Source organism: Megalobrama amblycephala, linkage group LG1 (assembly GCF_018812025.1).
Source record: "Megalobrama amblycephala isolate DHTTF-2021 linkage group LG1, ASM1881202v1, whole genome shotgun sequence".
Taxonomy (NCBI): Eukaryota; Metazoa; Chordata; class Actinopteri; order Cypriniformes; family Xenocyprididae; genus Megalobrama; species Megalobrama amblycephala.
The window spans coordinates 14,476,368-14,498,511 of record NC_063044.1 but is presented as its reverse complement, the minus strand read 5'-3'; the positions used below and the strand labels follow the sequence as shown (position 1 = coordinate 14,498,511).

The following is a 22,144-nucleotide window of genomic DNA, read 5'->3' as shown; positions in this document are numbered from 1 at the left end:
ACGAAGAAGCACCCTCTCAGCAATTACACAGGGAGAACGTCGAAACAAACTGTAAATGCTTTGTCCCAGCTGGGGGATTGTTGTTTACACAGATATCCGCAGGCTGATATGTGCTAAGATGCTGTTGTTTGACAGGTGAGAAAAACATAGTGTAGACATCTGACAACATGAGTGAGATGTCAAATTTGTTCTGGAAATTTTATGTCAAATTTGTGGGTGTGGATTATTTTTATTCTGGGACATATTCTCATTTTCTGAAATGTTACTCCATTTAAAATAACTGTTTTCTATTTTAATGTGATTCATTCCTGTGATGCAAAGCTGGATTTTCAGCATTATTACTCCAGTCTTCAGTGTCACATGATCCTTCACAAATCATTTTAATACACTGATTTTATGCTTTAGAAACATTTATTATCAGTGTTGAAAACAGTTGTGCTGCTTTTTGTGGAAAGCGTGAAAATGATATTTGCATCAATAAACACACTATAGAATAAGGCGTTACTCTCTGGTAAAAATAGATTTATTTCATCACAGCACAGAAGTACTCAGTGTCTCGTACACCTGTTTGGTATGAAGTTGGAAAGAAACAACTGTACACTCATTTTTCATCTAATTCTCATCAGATTCATTATAAAAACAACATCATTTGAAAATACATAATAAGGGCTGAATAAAACTCAACCATTGATGTATGAAAAATAATTATGACCAGGGAAATTTTACTTTCCCGCTTTATAATTCTCGTAAGGTATGAAATGAGTTAATTGAACTTCTTCATTTCATATTCATACTGAAAAAGGCCCTCAGACTTCAGTATATTTATATGAAAAACATTTATGACGTTTCATAAAAAGACTTACAGTAACATGTCTGACTGCATTGCATTGCTTTTCTTGAAAATTATAAATACAGGCTTTTGTAATGGAGTATCAAGCATGGTTGTAATACAGTTAAAATGTCTTCAAGGATTTCCTGTGTGTAATGCTGATGTAGAAAATTAAATTTTCTTAAATTATGTTAAACAGCTGGTGTCCTAAACATTAGTTCCAAACCATTTTTCTGCCATAATTGACATGTTGTATAGTTTGATGCATATTGATCCACAAGATGTGGCTTTGGAACAGCCTATACTCAATATTGACCCTTTAACGCCTTTAAAATGAAGGATGACATGCTGGAATCCTCAAAAAACCATTAGATAAAGTTTACTAAAATATACCCGTAATTAGTTTCATTGTGCTATTTTCCTCCGTCAAACATTCCATCTTTTAACTCTTTCCCCACCATTGATGGAATTTTCCAGCAATTCGTGTTTTCGCTGTTATACCGCTTTGTTTTCGCACTATTACGCATCTTCTAAAAGAGTACAGAATCTCCTGATCAAAACACAGGAGAAGCAGAAACCAGCAACAGAAGCTTTGCTTACACACATGTAATCTAATGCAATCATCAAACGCAAACAGCATGTAAATCAAAACTGCCTAACGTTAATGAATTAATGAAATGTCGACCCAAGACGAGCTATAGGACTGTGCAAGTTTTGGGGGTGTTGATTAACTCAATATACACCATCTACGTTTTGATCATCCTTCTGAATCTGATCCAGTCATAGTCTTTCAAAAACACAATTTTCTCTGCTTTTTGTTTAAGTCCCCCTGTGGTGAAAATCAAGTTTTTAGTGTTGTTAATATGTCTATGTGGTGTTTTTAATATGTCAACACCATTGCTGAGTATTTTCTCTTTAAAACTGCAGTGATCTAAAGACAGTTTCAAAAACGCCATTTGAAATCGCTGGTGTTTCTTGCGTCACAAACTACCTTGTAACCAATCACGTCAATGTGGCAGCGGGTTTTAGCATATCATTAACTATGACCGCTCTGAAGCAGGGGAGTCTCAACAGAAGCCAGGTTATCACTATATATTTCTGTTGATATGAAAAATCAAGTAGACTTCACAGTATAGCGGGTGTATGATGTATATTACGATGTTATGATGAACTATAAGCCTTTCTCCACTGACGTTCTGAGTTGTTCAAAGCGTTTCTAAGGATGCTGATTTTCAGAAGGCAGAATGGTGAGATGGTGAACAGGAACATTTTGTGTAACATTAGCAACACATTATAAGCTGTTTGATAAGGTAGTAAAGCAAAAGGCTAATCACATTAATTACCGTTATGTGTCCGACGGTGTAAAGAGAGATACAATTGTGCAGCGTTTATCTCAGTAAGTTGACCGAGTGGATCTCTGAGCTCGGGTGAGTAAGTGGGGGCGGGGCTAATTATCATATTCATAGATCCACGTATACTAAATGAAGAAAGGGTATAGAGTTACATTCAAGCTATTTTAAGGCATGAAGAATATTTTTCACAGGAAAAAAATGTTTAAATATGTAATTTTGGTGATCAAAGATGAATTTTAAGGGATAAAATTGACGACTACAGGTTGTGTTGATTAAAGAAGAATGCTGTTGTTGTTTAAAAGCAGAGACTCTGCTCTTTTCATTGTATTGCATGTTCAGATATTCATACAACAAAATATTCTGGGTGCAATTAAATTTTTGTGAAAATGCTGGCAGTGGCTGGCAATATTATAAAACACTAGCGGGGAAAGAGTTAAATTCCTACGTCAAACAATTTATCCCATTAGAAAAGACAAAATATCTAGCTTACAGATTTGACTGGAATGTAAAAGGTAGAAACTTGCAGTATGTACAACAGATAGGCAGCCGAGTGAGTATATTATTTTCAATAAATTATTATAAAATAGAGTTCTATACTTTTTTTTACAATTAATTATTTCCCAAAACATGATCTTAAAGGAAAATAAAAAAAAGAAATCAGTCCCAGCCAAAGTCATGGCCGGTCATGTGGTAGAACTTTTTGTTAAATGGCTTGTAGAAGTCTCGCAGTCTTTGAATCACATCAGGATGGATGTTCGGGTGCGTGCGGCCTTTAGTTTTGCCGAGGCAGTGCGGTTTGCTGTTGCTCTCGGGTCTTTTGAGGCAGGGGAAGCCCTTGGCGGGGTTAAAGTGAAAGTGTTTGTGCGTGACCTCCCTCCTCAGGCCCAAGAAGTGCTGTACGCGGGCCATCTCCCCGGCCGGGTCGCTGATCAGACGCTCCCCGCTCACAAACAACAACTGGCTCATGGGGAAAAACTGCAGCCACTGCTCCAGATGCCTGGCGTACATGCCGATCTGCACCGCGCTCCACGAGGTGTCTATTACATTGGTTGTGATGTTTTTAAAAGTCAAGCTCTCGAAGGACGGGATGTCGGGTTTCTTTGAGCGAGTCTGCGTGTAGTCCGAGATCGCCCGGGTTACTGGGTCTCTAACCACAACTATCAGCTTAGTGTCCTTAGACATGGCATGGATCCGGCCTGGGACCTCCTTGGTTACAAAGTAGCTTGGTGTCTTCTCCATAGTCAGCTGACCCTCCAGAGTTTTGGGCATTAGTTCCCTAGGAGCAGAGAGGCATGGGGTGAGTATCAAAGAAAGATCCATTCTGACTGACATGACAGATATGAAAATCAGCAGGACTGTCATGGTATATACACACATCTCTGTCTATTGTACGGCTAAAGACCCAAAGCTCAAAGAAGACAGCCTCAGCATCAGAAGAGACACCCATGGATAGATCAAGACCATCTAATGCGTACTGCACACAAAACTGGCAAAACATTTTTGCGTTTCGGAGATGGTTTCATCCAAAGAGACTCAGGAGATATTTACACGAAGACGCTTCCAACTGAAAATGGAAAACCATTTATGTGTTTTAGCCGTTCATTTACATGCCAGCGGCATTTTGAGGGGCCTGAAAATGCAAACTTTTGAAAATCGTCTCGAATTTGCGGTGATGTCGTGCGTATTCATATTACATGTTTAGTCTATAGGCTCGTAGTGTTTCTTTACAAAGTGACATCGCCAACTACTGGCCTGGCATGAATAATACAGCGATTTTAGTCACTTTCGAGGATCCGTGTGAACAGGAATGTTGCCATGTTCGCGAAAAACTTTTCAGTTTTTAGTACATTGTTGTCGTGTTAACGTACCCTTACAGCATATTCAAGGTATACATGTTATCAGCAGGAATAAAAACCCATATGATGATATTAGCACCACAATCTATCATTTGAGCAACTGTAACAACAGCAACTGTGAGTGTTTGCAAAACTACAAGCTCCAAACAAAATAAACATGATAAGAATAAGAAAAGAAACAAAATGTTATATTATGCAATTTAGCATGTTTTATCCCTAAAATAAATATTCATTTATTTAACAGGGTGCATTGGAATAATATTTATTGTGAAAAGCAATTTACAGATACACTGAATCTAAACTGAAATAAGAAAATATTTAAAAATGAATCTCAGTTTATACAACAGCATTCTAAAAGCTGGTTAAAAAAAAAAAATCAAATATATATTTTAGAAATATTTACTTAATTTTGCACACGTTTTCTTCAAATAATATCATACACTTTTTCATTACACATTTGCATGATAAAACTGTTTTAAAGGTACTGGGTCATTACAATTGATGTTTTTGGGTGAAGAACAGAATTCAGGTCACATGCAATAAAGTACACCCTGTTTTATCCCTAAAATAATCATTTATTATACATGTTTAATGCAATATTTTTGGTAACACATTATTTTAAGGTGTAATTACACATTACATGCACTTACTATAGTTATAACAGTAAATATCCATAATTAAAAGCATCTAACCCTAAACCCTAACCTCAACCCTATACTCTTATACTTATTTGTGTAATTACATTGTTATACAGTTACATTGCATAACATTATCACCTTAAAATAAAGTGTAACCATATTAACAAGGTGCTTTGGAATAATATTTATTGTGAAAAGCTATTTACTGATAAATCTAAATTTATACATAACATTCTAACAGTGGGTAAAAAAAAATCATATATACTTCATTTTGAAAACATGTCTTTTTACTAACACATACTTTTTCATCACACCACATAAATGGGTTCAAGAAATTACGTAGTTACATTTAAAAAAAGGGGGATTATCATTTTTGCAATGATTAAAAAAAAAAATAATTTCCATAAGTTTATGGCCAGAATAAGGTGCAAATTGGACCAGACTTCATATTATTAGTCAAATGTTTTGTTACACAAGACTACAAAGAAGACAGCAAGCAGACTGGACCAAAACCTGAAGGGCTAATATATAGAAAGTCATATTTTCAGTTAATCTGTGCTTGAGTTATCATGACTGGATCAGCTCTTGTGTATATTAAAAAGTTATATAGAGCACACAGAAGAAAAGACATCCATCTCCTTATACTCCACTTAATCCCTCTTACAGTCTTAAAATAATCCTCCTCTGTGACGTCATCACGGCTATCTCTCAAAACAGATCGCTAATTGTCTGAACAAATCACACAAAGGCTCGGAAGTGTACATAAATGATACAGCCTACTCCCTTTTCCCCAATGTTTTATTTCAGACTAGGTTTTCACTTGTGGATGTAGATTTAATTTCACTTCCATGATACTTGAATCAGCAGTATCAGACCAGCAGCTGTAACTGGCAAATTAGTCTTTTAACTTTAGCTAGCAAGGGGGGGAATGGCTGAACTAGGTCAAGTGAGGTTTATGCAAGACCAGACATATGCACGATAATGCACGTAATGGTGGAAACAACTTGGGTCAATGCAGGGTCAGGAAAGGTAGACCAAGGACAAGATACCAGTGCTATCACAGTCAGACCTATGATTATCATCCTTTTTTTTTGTTTTTTTTAAAAAAGGGGTCACATCATGAGGAATCAAATTCCCCTTGATTTGTTTGAGATTACAGTTTAAACTATAACAGCATGTTGTAATTAGCAGAATTGAAAATAACCACTTCAAAGCAAACAGAACCTTTATTAAATATAAGCCACTGTTTTTTGTTGTTGTTGTTTTTCCACATAGCGCTGAAACCCTTTTATAATTATTAATTTCCAAGGATCAGCATTCCCCTTAAAAGTGATCAGGCAGACCAAACCCTGAGTCATAGAGACTTGAAACTTTGAGGGCTGGTAGTACACCATCTACAACATCAGCAAGGCTCGCCCCGATCGGCCTGACGGGGGCGCTACAGTGGTCAGTATGAATCTCCTGAACTGTTAGGTCTAGGCTCAAGTGTCTTATATGGTTGCAATCCTTGGCTCAAGAGAGAAAAAATGCATGCCTCGTATTCGCTAGTCGTTTATGCGGAATTTTTGCGCATTTTGGATTTTTTGAAATACCTACTTTTGCAAACTAGTCTTAGATTTTTGGCCCAATCGGAACTAAACCAGTGCAGTGAGATTCTCTGGAGTCTGATTGTCAATAGTTATCAAAAAAAAAGTAGTTCAGATTCACAGTCCCTATGGGCCGCCAAAATGTTCAAAGTGGGCGGAGCCACTTTTACTAAAATGGCTATAACTTGTGAACGGAATGAGATATTTTCACCAAACTCAGCACACCTATGTAAGAGCTCATTCTGTGGTCGCATGAAAAAGGACGTGGTGGCGCTATAACAGGACAAAAACATGAAAACAGCTATAACTACTTCACCGTTAGTCCGATTGACTTAAAAATTAGCAGTGTCTTTGTCCAAGGTATATGAGGACATATATTGAAAAACATGGATCATCATCTCATTGCACGTAAAGGATTGTGTATCGCACACGCACACAACATTTGTACCACATGGTAGTACTCCTCATTCTGAGCAACTTTGCCTGTAGGACCGCCTCTGTCCATCGTATTGTTTGTAAATATTGGAGAGTACTTAAAAAAAAAAAAAAAAAAAACTGTCACACAAACACTTTGGTGAACTAGACCTATAGGTCTTTAGCTCAACCTCGATAACTGTTAAAAAGCTTTAAAAACAATATATTTTCCATGGTAAATTGCCTGTATTTGCGGTAAATGGTCTTTTCCATCTACAATCAAGATGTTTACAAGCTTGCTAATTAAAACATAATACTTTTTTACGCATGTGCGTTAAAGGCCTTAAAGCGGTTGAACCCTGATAATTGCTGCTCGCAGTTATATTTTTCTGCAACATTTTTTACTTCAGAAAAATACATTTGAACACATCGATCACATGAATCCGGCACAGTTTAATGTAATAATGTACACTGCCATTCAAAAGTGTATCACAGTTTCCACACACAAAAATAATTAAGCAGCACAACCGTTTTCAGCATTGATAATAATAATAAATGTTTCTTGAGAATCAAATCATCATATTATAATGATTTCTGAAGGATCATGTGACACTGAAGACTGGAGTAATGATGCTGGAAATTCAGCTTTGAATCACAGGAATGAATTACATTGAAAACTATATTAAAAATAGAAAACACCTATTTGGAATTCTAATATTTCACTATATACTGTATCTGCTTTTACTGTATTTTTGATCAAATACATGTAGCCTTGAGCATTTCTTTCAAAAACATAAAACAAATTGTACCAACTTTTGATTGGAATTTTAGAAGTGTTATTGAAGGATAGCAAAGAAGAAGAAGAAGAAGAATGTATTATATAACCTCTGTAAACTCTTTCAAATGCAATGAGGGTGTTTTAAAGTCTTAAAGGCAGAGCAGAAAAAAAAGTGCAGTTTAACTCTATGGATCAGAAAATGGGTAGATGTTCATAAAACATAATATGAGCCCTTTAAACTGTCAAACAAGATTTATGATCATTTACAGTTTGGACAAACCTATCAACTATTCCACTTGAAACAACAACCGATTTACCCAGAGCCATTTATAGTTTGCCAGCGACAAGCGTTTTGACAGTGACAGATGTTTGAAAATAAAATTAGCCATGGAGCTAGAAGTAGGGAAAGAAATGTTGCCACAATGATTACGTCTGTTAATGAGGTATTTATATATAGACACATTACTAGGCGAAGACTGTTGTCTTAACCTCTCCTTCAAGACAAAGTTTAATAGATACTATCTAAGTAATTACTGGCATGAAGTTGGGAGGTGGGGAAAGGGTTTATACTGTAAGAGGAGAAGAAAGACGACGCATTGGTTCTTCAGTGCTCTGAGGAGTCGGGGGATTCGAGGGCTAATCCTGTCAGGGGGATTGCAGTGGGCTGAGCTCATTAACCACCTACCAAAAAAAAAAAAAAAATGCATGCGGTGCATCTTATGTAATCTTAGAAACCTCTCTATTTCTCTCTGGACTCTCATCATTAATAAGGGATGTGAAAAAAAACAAACCTTATGAGACAGAGACGCATATGGGGGGAGAGCGGTCTCTGTATCTCTGCAATTACGTTCACAGTCCCTTAGATACACAAGCTGAGTCTTTTGCAGTGGCCCACAGGGATACAAAACACAACTGATCCAACTTTCCACCTGGTCCCTAAGCAAAACATACTCGAATCAGAACCGCATGCATTATTCATACAAGCAGACAGACACAAACGTGGTGTCTTGTATTAGAATCTGAAAACATAAGTGCTTTTGCAATTTGTTCTTCTTAACAGATTGTGCAGCCCGGAAGCAATGGCTTTTTTTTTTTTTTTTGCTTTTTTTTTTTTTGAACATCTTAATCCAGCATCTCTTTCAGACAAAACAGGATAAAGAGACACAAGGATAAAGTTTGCTTCTGTTCATCAAGTGGCCATAAATGGGAGCAGAGTGCAGCTAGATTTTAATTTTTTTTTAGTTGTGAAAAAGAAATGCACTTAATTGTATTAATCAGTTGAATTAATCAATTAATTTTGCTCTAGTGAAGTTCAAGTATATTTTCCATGTATACTTTAAGTAGCAAGTGTAGCCTACTAGAGCCTCACGATTCTGGATAAATTGGGAATCACAATTTTTTGTTTGTTTTGTTTCAAACAGAGATTACGATTCTCCCACAATTCTGAACAGACAACTAAACAAAATAATGTGTAATTCACTAGAGGTTCTGGCAAAATGTTAATCGCTGCAGTCTATTTAAAATTTGAATGATGAATGATTCAATGACTCACTCATAAATACTTCACTTGTTTTATTACTGGATGAATCAGCGTTTTTAAATGAATTTCTTGAATGAATGTGTGGCGAGGGGGGCATGGTTCAGCGAGGTCTGCAACAGCATGTCCCTCCTTCCTCCCGGGTTTCGGCACCAATGTAACAAGGTTAGTTGATGAGGGAAGGAGGAGACAAATAAACAAATACAAAATTAATGTAAAATAATAAAAGCATAATAAAACATAACATAAAGTCCAGTCCTGGTCCTCTCTCGTCCTTCACTGTCGTTGCTCCCCGTTTTATGCTTCTGGAGCTCCTCCGTGAGAGATACGAGACCGAAGCAGCACGTAGCTGACGCTCATTATTACTCGCGCCACTGACCTCGCGCTGTTCCCTCATGGCTCTCGCCCCGCCCTGCTTGTCGCAAAATGATGCTTGAATGAAAATGTCAAATACATATTTTTAACAGTCACTTGTTGCCACCTACTGGTGTAACAATGTAATCGATATAATCGTTATTTGAAGCACCGTGTTCCATTCTAAAGGTGATTTACTCTATTTTGATCGCTTCTGTCAGGCCAGGCAAAACGAAAATACGTAGCGCCATGTACGTTTCGTGACAGTTTCAATGTGAAATGACAACTGACTGTTGACAGATGAACGTAAATATGGTATGTTGGTTTTGTATGTATCACCGGAGTTCTGATTTGAAATGTCCGGTGAGTGGTGCTAAAAGTGTAATGCTACTTTATGTATTAAAATAACGTACAGTGCTTTATTTTGAAAGAGATGTGAGGCATTTTGCATTTTGTGTGTGCAATTGTTGGATTTGTGTGTAAAGTTTTGAAAAAAGAGGCAATGTTTTGAAAATGTGTCTAATTAGTTGAAAAAACAACAACTGTTTTACTGCCTCTAGTGTTCATTTCTGTTGGAAACTGCAGTGATATGTACGCATTGGTACGTTTTTCACGTTTTGCAAAAATGTTCCCACAGGTAAGTTTTTCCATGAGATCAGGTTGGCTTTCGTAGACATCAGTGTTTCTGTCCCAATTATAAACTTTTTACCTAGTAGTTCTGTGATGATGTGAATATTTGTAACGATAACACTGTATGGTTCAAAACACTTTGAATCTCTTTCATACATAACAAATGCTCTCTCTAAAGTCATTGGCAGCGGCAACGCATATTTTAATGTTCTGGTGTGATTTTGTCAAAGGTTTAATAGACAGACGGATCGTTGTCATTTAGGAATAATATTGCCTGGATGTTTGAATTGAGATCGCCATCTTTTAATGATTAATCGTGCAGCTCTAAAGTATACTAATAATAATGTACAAGTATAGCATACTAGACTTTTGGCACCTTTCTTCGTTGATTGGCAGCTCAGTTTGAGACTTCACTGCTTTCACAAAGTGTAACAGCAGTAAACTTTGATTATTGATTGTCTCCACAATATTATGGACCCTATATATATATATATATATATATATATATATAAAACTTGAGACCAGCTTGAGACCCTCCATCAATGTACAGTACACTGTATCTCTGTGAAAAGTAAAAGTCCAACCACTTATATAAAAAAAAGAAATAGCCCATCTCTTTTCAACAAACCACAAGATTTGAGATGACATTCATATCCATAGCACAGACAGGTTTTGAAAAACTCATATAACACTAAACAATAGTAATGATGTTTGCTTTAGCAAGCTCTACTAATAAATGATTAAACAGGGATATTAGCAAGCCAACCATGAAGCCAAGAACAGTACCGAGGGAAACCAGACTTCTGCACAAAATCCAGGATAATACAGTCTTTACTAGCCAGAGTTTAAGATCAAACTCCACTATTGGACCAGAAGAGAAATAAAGCTCTCCAGCACCACAGGGTTAAATTAGAGAGCCTGCTGTGTTAGATGGCTGTTATTACCTTGTTTTGTCTAGAGGGAAGTGAGCTGTGTCTTCTCTGGAGCATGTTTTGAAGAGCTCTCTGTAAACCTATGTTTACATTATCTGCTATCAGGTAGCACGTTCAAAGGCTGGTGTTTATGCCTTTTAAAGTTTCTGTGCTGTTTGAAGTTCCCTCAGGATAGTTTGAGATGCTGAGAAGATGGTCGTCATAGAACAGCACTTTGCAGCAGGGAACTGCAGTGTTTAATGAGTTGCTTTCTGCTTATGCAACTCTTGTGTGGAATTTCTTAATGTGTTTTTTTTTTTTTTTATCTTTTATCACAGCCTTGATAGCACACCTAATACTGTTTATGTTAGATGATTATGTTTATGATGTAGTCTGTATGCAAGTCAACTTCTTTTAAGATTTTTATGACGTTTGCACACAAATATAACACTTAAAATGTGATTCTTTCAAGATGATTAATTCTTTAAGCTTCATACACGAGCTTACTTCAAAAGATTGGGTTTAGTAAGATGTTTTAATTTATTTTTCTGTTCAGCAAGGATGCATTAAATTGATCACAAGTGACAGTAAAGACATTTATAGTGTTAGAAAAGATTTCTATTTCAAATAAATACTGTTCTTTTGAACTTATTCATCAAAGAATCCAGAAAAAACAGTTTTTACATTAATATTTCACAATATTTACTGTATTTTTGATCATATAATGCAACCTGGTGAGCATAAGAGACTTTGTTGTGTCCATGAGTGAATTACATGGTTGACTACTATTTTGAAACAGAAACGTGTGTGAGATGTGGATGAAGTTTGCAACTCCTGTCTCGTCTACTTTATTGTTTAATAATTCCTGACAGATACCACAGACTTCTTTCAAAAAACTTTAAACATCTTACCAGCCCCAAACTTTTGAACAGTTGTATATATATTATATTTTAGTATAGTTTAGTAAAAGCTAACACCTACTCATCTGTGTATATCTCCATACAGCACCCATAGAAGGACATTAGTTTGTGTCTGATGCCATTTCTTCTAATTTGCTTAATAAAATATATTTTTAACGAAAATTTGTATCCTAGTTGCACGTTAAAGGGTTTGTTCACCCAAAAATTCAAAATTCTGTCATTAATTACTCACCCTCATGCCGTTCCACACCCGTAAGACCTTCGTTCATCTTCGGAACACAAATTAAGATATTTTAGTTGAAATCCGATGGCCCCGTGAGGCCTTCATAGGGAGCAATGACATTTCCTCTCTCAAGATCCATAAAGGTACTAAAAACTAGTGATGTCCCGATCACGTTTTTTTGCCCTCGAGTCCGAGTCCGAGTCATTTGATTTTGAGTATCTACCGATACCGAGTCCCGATCCGATACTGCTATAATACATAAAAAAGAATAAAGAAGAGCGAAAAAACAGATCCAGGATCCAGGAACAGTGCTTTTCAGGTTTTTCAGGTATCTAACAGTAGTTTTCACGTACATAAAATGGATAAAGTAATCAAATATAAAATATCACTGCATATTATCTTTACTGTATAAAATAAATAAAGATGAATCATTATTGAAGTTACAAAAACTATTCAGTCAAGAGCAGTGAGTGATTTCTTTGTTATTTGTTGTTTGATTTAACATTAAAAACAGGCAGCAGGAATAGTTTTTTTCCCTATAAGACATGCACGATCCAGTACATATACTGTTACACATGTGCCTTTCTTTCTCGACTAATATACGTTCACTTAAGACATAACCGACTATGTTTGCTAGGATACTCGCTAAGACGGGCATGTTGACATAATTTTTGTATGAATTTGTCTTGAAAGAGAACTCAGTATTTGCGCGCTGACTGAAATAAGCGTGTGCGCGCTTCGGATGAGCGCACACAAATCTTCTCACAGCGCGCGAGCTCTCTTTCGCGTTTTGTTCTTGAAGGTTTAAATCAGCAAGGCTTAAATGAGTTAGTTTAAACACAGATAGCAGCGTGTGCTGTTCAGGTCTCCCCTGCGCTCGTGCTATCAACGGCGATGATGGCGTAAATGACTGGACATTAGAGCAGACGGCACTCGCAGTTAACAGTTTACAAAGAGTGGCTGTTTTGTCCACGCTTTCTGATTATTGTTGTTGTAACGTTTTGCGCATCCATCGACTGAAACATACATTATCTGAACTCTGTCTGTCTGTTTTCCACGTTGCTATTTTAAACAAACCATATTAACCAATAGATGCGTCGTCATTCGAGATGGACCGCGGTGCAAGTGCGTACCGAACCGTAAGTGGAGAACCATACGGTTCAATTTTTTACCGAGAACCGTTGCACCCCAATACATATATATCCGAGTCCTGATCGGGAGGTAATGTCCGATTCCGATCGAGTCTGAAACCACGTGATCGGGCCCGATTTCCGATCGCGTGATCAGATCTGGACATCCCTACTAAAAACATATTTAAATCAGCTCATGTGAGTACAGTGGTTCAATATTAATATTATAAAGTGGCGAGAATATTTTTGGAGCGCCAAAAAAAACAAAATAACGACTTATTTAGTGATGGCCGATTTCAAAACACTGCTTCAGGAAGCATCGGAGCATAAATGAATCAGTGTGTTGAATCTGCTGTTCGGAGCGCCAAAGTCACGTGATTTCAGCCGTTGGCAGTTTGACACGCGATCTGAATCATGATTCGACACACTGATTAATCTGTGCTCCGATAAATGACAGAATTTTCATTTTTGGGCGAACTAACCCTTTAAGGGTTTGCAAGCCCTTTTAGTTGTGATTTTTAAAACGGAGCACAGCACCTCATACCTAATTGCTTAAATATATCCTGCCCACCTGTTCTCAAGCAAAATGAGCACTTAGCATAGGTCATTTTAAGAGAGCAGAGACCCAACCTGAGAAGGAATTCTTCTGGGAATGTCACTTTGTCAAAGGAAAAACAGGAGGGTAAGAGAAGTGGTGGTATGCAGCTACTTCAAATAATCTGACAGAGTTTCTGTGAGACACGTTCCAGACCCGCATCAAAGCACAAGCTGGGGGGCCGTGGGTCCTTTCATGACTAAAGTATGTCATCTTATCATTTCTGCGCTCTCATAAACTCAGAATTTAGATTATTTCTGTCTGTTGATAAAACAGTATTTCATCATATATTTTTGTCTGCAGATAAAAGACAAAAATAGGACAAATAAAATCATTTTACTTCTTGTCTGGGAATTTGAGACACCTGGGTTTTGCATTCCCCTCCAATTCCATTTTAACATTCAGAGAGAACTACATGCTTGTCAAATTTACATGAACACAAAACATCAGTCTCACATTTAGACTAAACACAGTTGTTTAACTATGTTGACTTTCCTTTCTGATTTTTATGTAGCTGGGGATGCAGATGTTGCAGGTATCAGGGAGAATTAATGAATTTTCACCATTAAATCAAAACTCTTATTTTTTTTAATGTCATTTTACAGTATTTATTATAAATAGTTTACCCGTGCACATTTAACAGAGACCAGCTAGTAAGAGCTGTGCAAGTAAACCTCACGCCCCAGCTCTCAAGAGGCGCACTAGTGACTGATGCTAGAGGCTGCGGTCTTTAGCATCCTTGTTTGAGCACCCGCCTCCCACGCCAGAAACACTGGCTCGGAGCGGTGCAGTAGAACTAGAGGGGATACATTGGCGCTGTGACCTGGATGGGAGTGTTGTTTGAGGGGATGAGTGTAACGAAAGACAGCTAGTAACAGCTGTGTGGGTAAACCTCACTCCCCAGGCCTCAAGAGGCGCACTAGTGACTGACGCTAGAGGTCGCAGTCTTTAGGATATATATGTTAGCATGCCCGCCTCCCATGCCGGAAACACAGGCTCGAAGCGGTGCTGTAGAACTGGAGGGGTTACACTGGTGCCGTGACCCGGATGGGAGTGATGTTTGCAGGGTGAGTGTAATGGAGGACAGCTAGTAAGAGCTGTGCAAGTAAACCTAATTCTCCAGGTCTCAAGAGGTGCACTAGCGACTGAAGCTAGAGGCCACGGTCCTTGTTAGCGCATCCGCCTCCCATGCCAGAAACACGAATGGGAGTGATGTTTGGCGGGGGTGAGTGTAATGGAGGACAGCTAGTAAGAGCTGTGTGGGTAAACCTCACTCCTCAGGCCTCAAGAGGCGCAATAGTGACTGATGCTAGAGGTCGCAGTCTTTAGCATATATGTTAGCATGCCCGCCTCCCATGCCGGAAACACCGGTTCGATTCCCGCTCAACGCAGTTCGAGTAGAACCAGAGGGGTTACGTGCATTGTTTGTTTTTTATTCATGTGCCCTCATAATCTTTAATCAAAATATCTTCCTCTCCCTCTTGCAGTGACCTCTTTTTTTTTTCTTATTTACTGGCATGAGGGCGGGGCAGCCTGTCACTCACATGAGATCCACCAATAGCAAACCACAACCATCCAGCCATCCAATCAATTCCTGATGGACAAAATCGAGCCACGGCCTACATTTTTCTTGATCAAGAAGCAGTTTCACTCAAGTCACAATAGATAAAAAAAAAAGACTATTGCAACTTCCGTTTCATGCTGACTTTAAAAATGTTTTTGCATTCATTGGCTAAAGATAAAGGGAAATAAATAGGTTATAGGTCTGCCTTACCCTCAGCAGACAGCATCATAGACATACTTCCAATAAAAATGGACTACCTTACACAATATTTGTGTGCTGTGTATTTGTATATAAATTAGAGTATTAGCCTTAGCAACTTCAGACCCACTTATTTCACCATTTCACCCACAATTTCAGTTGTTTATTTAGCCAACAGACAAGAGGGCAGCTCACTAGACTCTTGAACAGAGCTCTACATTCCCTTAATGTGCCAGTGAAGAGAAGAGCCAAGGGTTTATAAATTATTATAAGCAACTGACTTTTCACACAGAAGAAATCCATCATTCTCTTCAATCCATTCGTGCCTTACCATCCCACACAAAGACTAGCAGCAATTTTATCAGTAAACAACAGCAACATCTTTCAAGACTGAGGAAAAGTTACGTGCCTGTTTTAAGAATACCCTCATTCTGCTCCTCTTAGGGCTTTTTTTGAGGGAGATCCTGCTGTGTTTCTCAAAAAGCACTTTCACCCTCTGAGCACATTTGCATACAAAGTGAAGAAAGAAACAACACATTTCACTCTAATTGCCTGCTCTTTCTCACTGGGGTTAATGCAGAACCTCAGGGGTTCATCAGATCCTCCTTTGAAACATTCAGCATCTCGCTCAATAGACTCACTTTAAATCTACTGCCAGCATCTGCCATCCACAAACAAGCTACTCCTTGTAACTCAATCATGGTGTTTGCTCAAGAGTCAATAAGTAATATGATTGCACCAGAGAAATTTTCACCATGTTCTTTTCTGAATCTCTCAAAAACGGACAGTTGTGTCTACTGACACATGAAATAATCTTGACCAACATACCATTATTACCATTAAAATAAGTTTAAATTAACATGGTAATACCAAATACTATGCTATATGGATATGGTAATTTAGTACCATTGTAGCCAATATATTATCATGCCATTATAGGGTTACTATAAATTTCTATGGCCTCTATATTATCAATATAATCAAAACTTTGCTAAAATCCTGTTGTACACAATCTTCTATACGCCTTCTGTCATCTGATTAATCGTTTAGACTTTTAACAAGTAAAAGGCTTTTTAGTATAATTGTAAAAACCCTTCAAGTCATGATACATGTTGTGTAATCTTAATCAGTTTTTATAAACTAAACATAACTTTTATACCGTTAGTAATATTTCAAGATGAACACTTAATGGACTAAAGCAACTTAGGTTTACTTGCATTATGTTAAAATGCGAGCATTAAATATGATACATCAGGCTTTTGAGAAACGTTTATTTGTTCGTCGTCTCTCACTCATTGTATTGCATTGCATTATATGTTTTGCCATCACAATAAAAAATACAAAGCTTTGATCATAAAACTAAGCATTTAATATCATCTTAGTAAGAAATATTATTGGGAGATATAGAGTGGCAACTGATATTTGTACGCATTTTATGTAAATATCTACTGTAGTACTGTTATAAAAACGAATTTACATTACAAGCTACATTACTTTTTGGCCATATAAAAAAGTACCAAATTTATTTTATCATATTTTTGCAGTTTCATCCTCTGAATAAAACTGAGGTGTTTTTTTCCCCCCTTGAGCACAAACTCCATAATCACTATATAATAAGAGGCCTAAAAGCCTGAAGTATCAATCTTTTTAGATATTAATATATTTTATCTAAAGGTTCAATAAACTGTTCAATTTCCAAAAATATATATTTTCTGACTATTATTGTATGTCAGGCTTTACAGGGTTAATATTGTAAGTGTTTTCTCTGAAAGAAAATCAGATTAAGAGGTAAAATATTTCAACATTAGGATCATAAACATCCACAAATGAATGGCCTGTTTATTGAATTCATCAGCCCTTCATGTTTCTTCAAAAGCCTTGAATGAAAAATCAAGCTGCATGTACAGTTATAAAGCCCTGCTGTGCTCAGTCACCCTTCTGAACGCCTCCTGCAGGGAGCACATGGACGCCGCCTCTGTGTTGGACTAACAGTGCAGCAGAGCTCAATACCTCCACTGGAGACTTGGCCACCTGGCTGCATGCTTCTCTCTCCATGTTTCTGCTTCACAATTAGTCTGTGGGCTCCCTGGATAAAGAGGCTCATCCTGCTCTTTGCCTCTTCCTTGTATTCCCACTGTGCGTCAATACTGAAGGAATTGGGTCTTCAGATTCCTCCACAGAATGTCTGTATAGCGGCGTGAACAATAAAAAGCTTTGGGGTGCATTTTCCTTTGCTAGGGTTTCCAACAGACTTTGACAGAATTCATTTTGTCTGTTGATGTTTATATGAAACAAATTGCCTAGTTTGATTATTAGTTTGAACTGCGATTGGTCCCTGTTGATCAGACGGTCTAAGGTGATTCTTGGCCTAAATAACAAGCAAAATAGACCAATTTATTTGTGATAGTCAAAATTCTGGGCCTGTTTGCACCTGATCACTTCATGCATTTTTATTGATCCGATAGCGATCTGATTTATTAAAACGATTCCATTTACACTTGGCCACATAAATGTATCTCCACAAAACGTTTATAAATCCTATCTTCAATACCTGTGCTATATGCAGATTTAATGGAGTTCACATCACCGAAAGCAACAAATATGAGCTGCATTTTATTGATCATCAGCTAATTTCAAAATCAAATACCGCAATAGGAGAGAGCGCGGCAACAGCACTGTTGAGATCATTTAGTCTCATTACTTTTAATGAAGATAATTGTGTTTTGAGCGTCTGCAACTTACTTTTAGTTTAATTTGTGGCAGTTTGCATGTTTGTTGGCTGAAGAAATACTTAGTTGCTCATCTGCGGCTGTCATATCTGGCAATAACATGTTATTTAGCCTATAACACACTCTCACACGTTTATTTTTTAGTAATTTGGGAGGAGTTAAATTTACATGTGGTTTCAAAAACCAGATGCATTTACACAGTTTTGACTGGATTGCGTCCCAGACCACCACCAGAAGTGGTTTGAGCGATCGGGTTTAAATCTGCCTTGAATTCGTTTCGGAAGGCATTTACACCTGGTCTTTTCAATATGCATGAAGTGATCAGGTGTAAACAGGCCCTCTATCTCACTCTTAAAAATAACGGTTCTTTATTAGCATCGATGGTTCCTTTAAGTACTTTTAACATCCATGGAATCTTCCCATTGCACAAAAGGTTCTTTAAAGTGGAAAAAATGTTCTTTAGATTAGTAAAATGTTCTTCACACACTAAGAAAAAATGGTTCTTTTAAAAATTGTTCACTGAAAGGATCTTTAGGGAACCAAAAATGGTTCTTCAATGGTATCACTATGAAAACCTTTATTTTTAAGAGCATGTGTGAGATGACAACAGGCCAAACCAACTCTCTGTGACTGTTGCTGCTTCTCAATTCACATACTATCCATCCTAAATAGTGTTTGAAATTAGAATTAGCGTGTTCCAAATTGTAGTATGTTGAAATGAATATTCCAAAGGTTCCCAAATGGTCTTTTTTTTTTCCTGGTTAGAATCCAAAGTGCAGATCTAACGGCTAATATTGCCTACAACCCATTGCGCTGTGGACAAGGATTTGATTAGAACTACGAAGTGTTAAAAAAAAAAAAAATCTGACAAAAAAATATGTATTCAGTGTTATCCACATATTTCATCTGCAACAGCACTGTGAACTTTTATAAAGATACATTTGGTCATTAACCTTAAAATGTGTCATTATTCAAACATGTGGAGAGTTCTTTGCATAAAAAAGATCCATGACTGCAGATCAACATGCTACTACATTCTCTCCAAAATGGTAGGAAATTAAAACTGAATGTAGAGGATTTTAAATGTGACAATTTGATTGATAGGGCAAGTTTAAAGGGTGACAGAATGCATGTAAACTAAGCATATGTTAAAGACGCAATTATGATGAAGTAATATGTCTTAAAGCTTGCATACTCTTCTGCTACACACTTAAAAGTACTTTTTCTTCACAAAACCGTTACATACTTTTAGGGCATACCGCATAGTATAAGTAGTTGAATTGGGATGCAGCATGTGTGTTTTCACAATGCGGCTGTCTGGTAAAAGAATAAAAATACTAGGAATCAAGGGTGAGGGTCAAACCTCCATGGATTGATAATGTTGTGCAAATGCACCTGACTATGAGGGGTGTTACACAAGCACAAAGCATAATGTTTATTTAGTCTATGTTTGTCTTGAGTCATTCCAGCATTTTATCTAGTTCACCATTACTAAACTAAACGGTGTTGGAAAGAATTCATTCCCATATGTTCACACTCAGCAAGTTCCCTTTTCTCTCTTTTGGTTTCCTTTAATGTAGCCTATATCATGCCCATCAACATTAGTTCTGTTTGTAGTATGTAAAATGTAATAACATCCAATGACAACTGTCTAAATCCTTTATAAAAACATGCTCAGGTGCCTTTAACTACTGTTTACTTACATAAGAGTGCATGTTAGTACAAAGACACTTGATATAAAGTGGAACCCAAAACTTTATTAACAAGAAAAGGGTTTTCTTGTTCCGCAAACTGTTAGGCCGTTATAACAAGCCAAAACAGACAAAACAGCAAACTAAATAACTTTTTTTTTTTTTTTAATACAGCATTTAAAACATGTACTTAACTTGTAACATGTAAAATTGTAATTCCAGGCTTGGAAAACCAGGACAATTAGGAAAACCCTCAAAAAAAAAAAAAAAAAAAAAAAAAAAAAAAAAACAAGGCGATTAAAGGAAACCAAACAAAAGGATGAACGAAGCTTCTCAAAAATGTTTTAATTTCACACACTCACACACACACACATGTTTCAACGTTTCAAAAGAATCTGTAACCACAAAAGTTAGATTACAAGTTATAAAATTAACAATAACATACACATTATATTTATAGCGATAGTTCGCACACTGACTATACTGACAGGTTTATGTGTCGCTACTGGGATGAATATGAGCCACACAATTCTCCGCTCTTAATCCGCTTTTATCCTGAACGATTTAAAACGTGTTGTGGATAAACGTACCTGTACCACTCGAGTCCTTTCTCGTAGTTGCGATCAAAAAAGTGCGGCTCCGCTCCCACCGCGCGGATATCAGGATGGAGGCGCAGAAACTCGAGCAGCGCGCGCGTCCCGCCCTTCTTCACCCCTATTATAATCGCTTGAGGCAACTTTTTGGTCTCGGACCCGTTCAGGGCACCTGCCGCTCCCGAGTCCTCGTCATAAGCAACATCGCCCTTATTTTCCTCCCAGCCATCTCCTCTGCTGTCAGCATCACTCTCGTTGTTTAATAAGTCCCTGGACCGGCTTTTGGGGAACACCTCCTGGTCTTGTTTCTGGAGAGGTCTGGGTGGTATCCCTCTGCTCCTTTCCTCCATCACGAAGGTCGGTGTGGTGGAGCAGTAGCCCACGCAGCAGTACAGCATGTACACCCACAGTGACAGCATGATGCAGAACACGAAAAGTTTATTTTTCACCGGCTGAGTAGAGTGACAGTGCAGACTATATTCCATAGGACTCTCCTGTGTGGAATGGCAATGTCCAAAAGGGCATATTGGCAAAGTTACTTGTTCCTCCGCATAAGTCCCTGTAACATGCAGGCATCTCCGCGGGAGAGGAAAACTGAGAGCATGAGTCGTCGGCAGATGTTGAATTCATTTCATTTTGGTGTCTGGACAGTACTGGAGATGTAAGAAAGTCACAGCTGTTACACTGGCACGAGCGCGTCTGCTCGTATCACTCCATCGCCTCCCACTGGTTCATGTCATCTGAGTGAACAGAAGAGCCATGCGCTTTATTTAAAGGAGAGGGGCGTGTGATTGACAGCGGGATTGACCAATCGGAGCACACGCCCAAGCCCTTTGTTTTTTTTTTTTTGTGTTTTTTTTTTTTTTTTTTTTTAAATCTTTTAATTTTATCAAGTGCAGTGTCTTTGTTTTGTCATCTTAAGGTTGATTTATTTTTGAACATAAATGTCATTGTACGAGCATATTTTAAAAAGCTATTGAATAGTTCCACCAATAGTGGGGCATTCTGTCACACTACAGGGGCAAGTTGTCACAATAAATCCTGTTAAAAACTCATTTTAGGCTTATAAGCAGAATAAAGAAATGAAAACACATATGTGATAACTTACTCCAAAAAAATAAAAAAAATAAAAAATGACAATAAAACATGATTTAAAAGGGGTTTGAACTGCATCTGATCAGGGTCAGTAAGATTATTTAATGTTTTTGAAAGAAGTTTATCTTAGAAGTTTATTTATTTGATCAAAAATACAGTAAAACAGTAATATTGTGAAATGTTATTACAATTTAAAATATATGTTTTCTCTTTAGATATATTTTAAAATGTTCCTGTGATCAAAGCTGAATTTTTGGCATCATTACTCCAGTCTTCAGTGTCACATGATCCTTCAGAAATCATTTTAATATGCTTATTTTTATGCTCAAGAAACATTTCACCATATGAAACACCATACTTTTTTCTAGGATTTGGTGATAAATAACATAATTTATTTGAAATAGAAATCTTTTGTAACATTTTAAATGTCTTTACTGCTACTTTTGATCAAATTAAAGCATCCTTGCTGAATAAAAGTATTAATTTCTTAAAAAAAAAAAAAAAAAAAAAAACTTACTGAC

The 22,144-nt window shown here is 37.2% G+C and overlaps 1 protein-coding gene across 1 annotated transcript; it reads right to left on the bottom strand.

Moving 5' to 3' along the window:
• Positions 1-2,004: 2,004 nt before the first annotated feature.
• On the bottom strand, positions 2,005-21,312 carry hs3st3b1a (heparan sulfate (glucosamine) 3-O-sulfotransferase 3B1a). The gene is made up of 2 exons (XM_048182834.1): positions 20,526-21,312; positions 2,005-3,457 (listed from the first exon to the last, which is right to left on the bottom strand). Exons 1-2 carry the CDS (start codon positions 21,011-21,013, stop codon positions 2,839-2,841), a joined length of 1,107 nt encoding a protein of 368 aa, XP_048038791.1. The 5' UTR covers positions 21,014-21,312; the 3' UTR covers positions 2,005-2,838.
• Positions 21,313-22,144: the final 832 nt, after the last annotated feature.